This window comes from Propithecus coquereli, unplaced genomic scaffold (genome assembly GCF_000956105.1).
Source record: "Propithecus coquereli isolate 6110/MARCELLA unplaced genomic scaffold, Pcoq_1.0 Scaffold221, whole genome shotgun sequence".
In the NCBI taxonomy this organism is placed as follows: Eukaryota; Metazoa; Chordata; class Mammalia; order Primates; family Indriidae; genus Propithecus; species Propithecus coquereli.
The window spans coordinates 3,174,877-3,175,629 of NW_012147301.1; the positions used below are offsets into that span (position 1 = coordinate 3,174,877).

Genomic DNA, 753 nt, shown 5'->3' on the forward strand with positions numbered 1-753 from the left:
AAAGTACAGTGGCATCATCACACATCTAAGACTTTGAAAAAAATTTTTGGACATTGCAGGCCCTGAAGTTTTCTTGAATTAAAGTTAATCTGATAAAAAACTGAGATCCCTCAACAATGTATGTTCTCAAAACTCTTCTCACTAACAGGCCTCAGTACTAGGACATAACTTCGGGTTTCTGACTAATCAAATCTCTACTACTGGGGTTCCCTGGACATCTTAGGGAAGAAATTTACTAAGAAAAACGGAAATTACTGGGGATCTGAATGGCCCTGTATATTAACACAAAGCACAATAAAATAAAAAAGAAACAATTTACCAGAGTGCCACAGAATAAGCAGGGGCCAGAACCCTCTTGTTCACAGACAATACGCCCACAGATCAGACAGTTATTGATGAGCTTGTGCTTTTGGCCCAGGCAGTCACAAGGGTGGCGACCGGGGAGCAGGACTGCAAGCCTGTCCTGTCCCTCTCTTGCATATAAATTGACAAATTTTGTCTTCTTCTTTACGGAATTGCTGTTCTCTTGTGCCTAATTATACAAAGACATCAGAATAACATCAAGTTATTAATGACAATGACAAGAATAAAGGGGGAAATCCTCAGTTCTATTTAATAACAAGTTATATACTATCCAAGAACCACGGAAGAGGGAAGGAAGAGGGAGAATACAAGTTACTTATAATCAAGGATCTGAGGAAAGGTTATGCTTTAGAAAAGCTAGCCAATAATAACCTTGCCTTGGCCAGGCGA

General features: G+C 39.6%; 1 protein-coding gene across 1 annotated transcript in view; it reads right to left on the minus strand.

Annotated features, from left to right (window-relative positions):
- Positions 1-753, minus strand: part of TRIP4 (thyroid hormone receptor interactor 4) — a 67,746-nt gene that overhangs the window by 47,517 nt on the left and 19,476 nt on the right. The window contains exon 4 of the mRNA XM_012644830.1: positions 320-532. Within this exon, the coding sequence (XP_012500284.1) occupies positions 320-532 (213 nt within the window). The remainder of the gene's footprint in view (positions 1-319; positions 533-753) is intronic.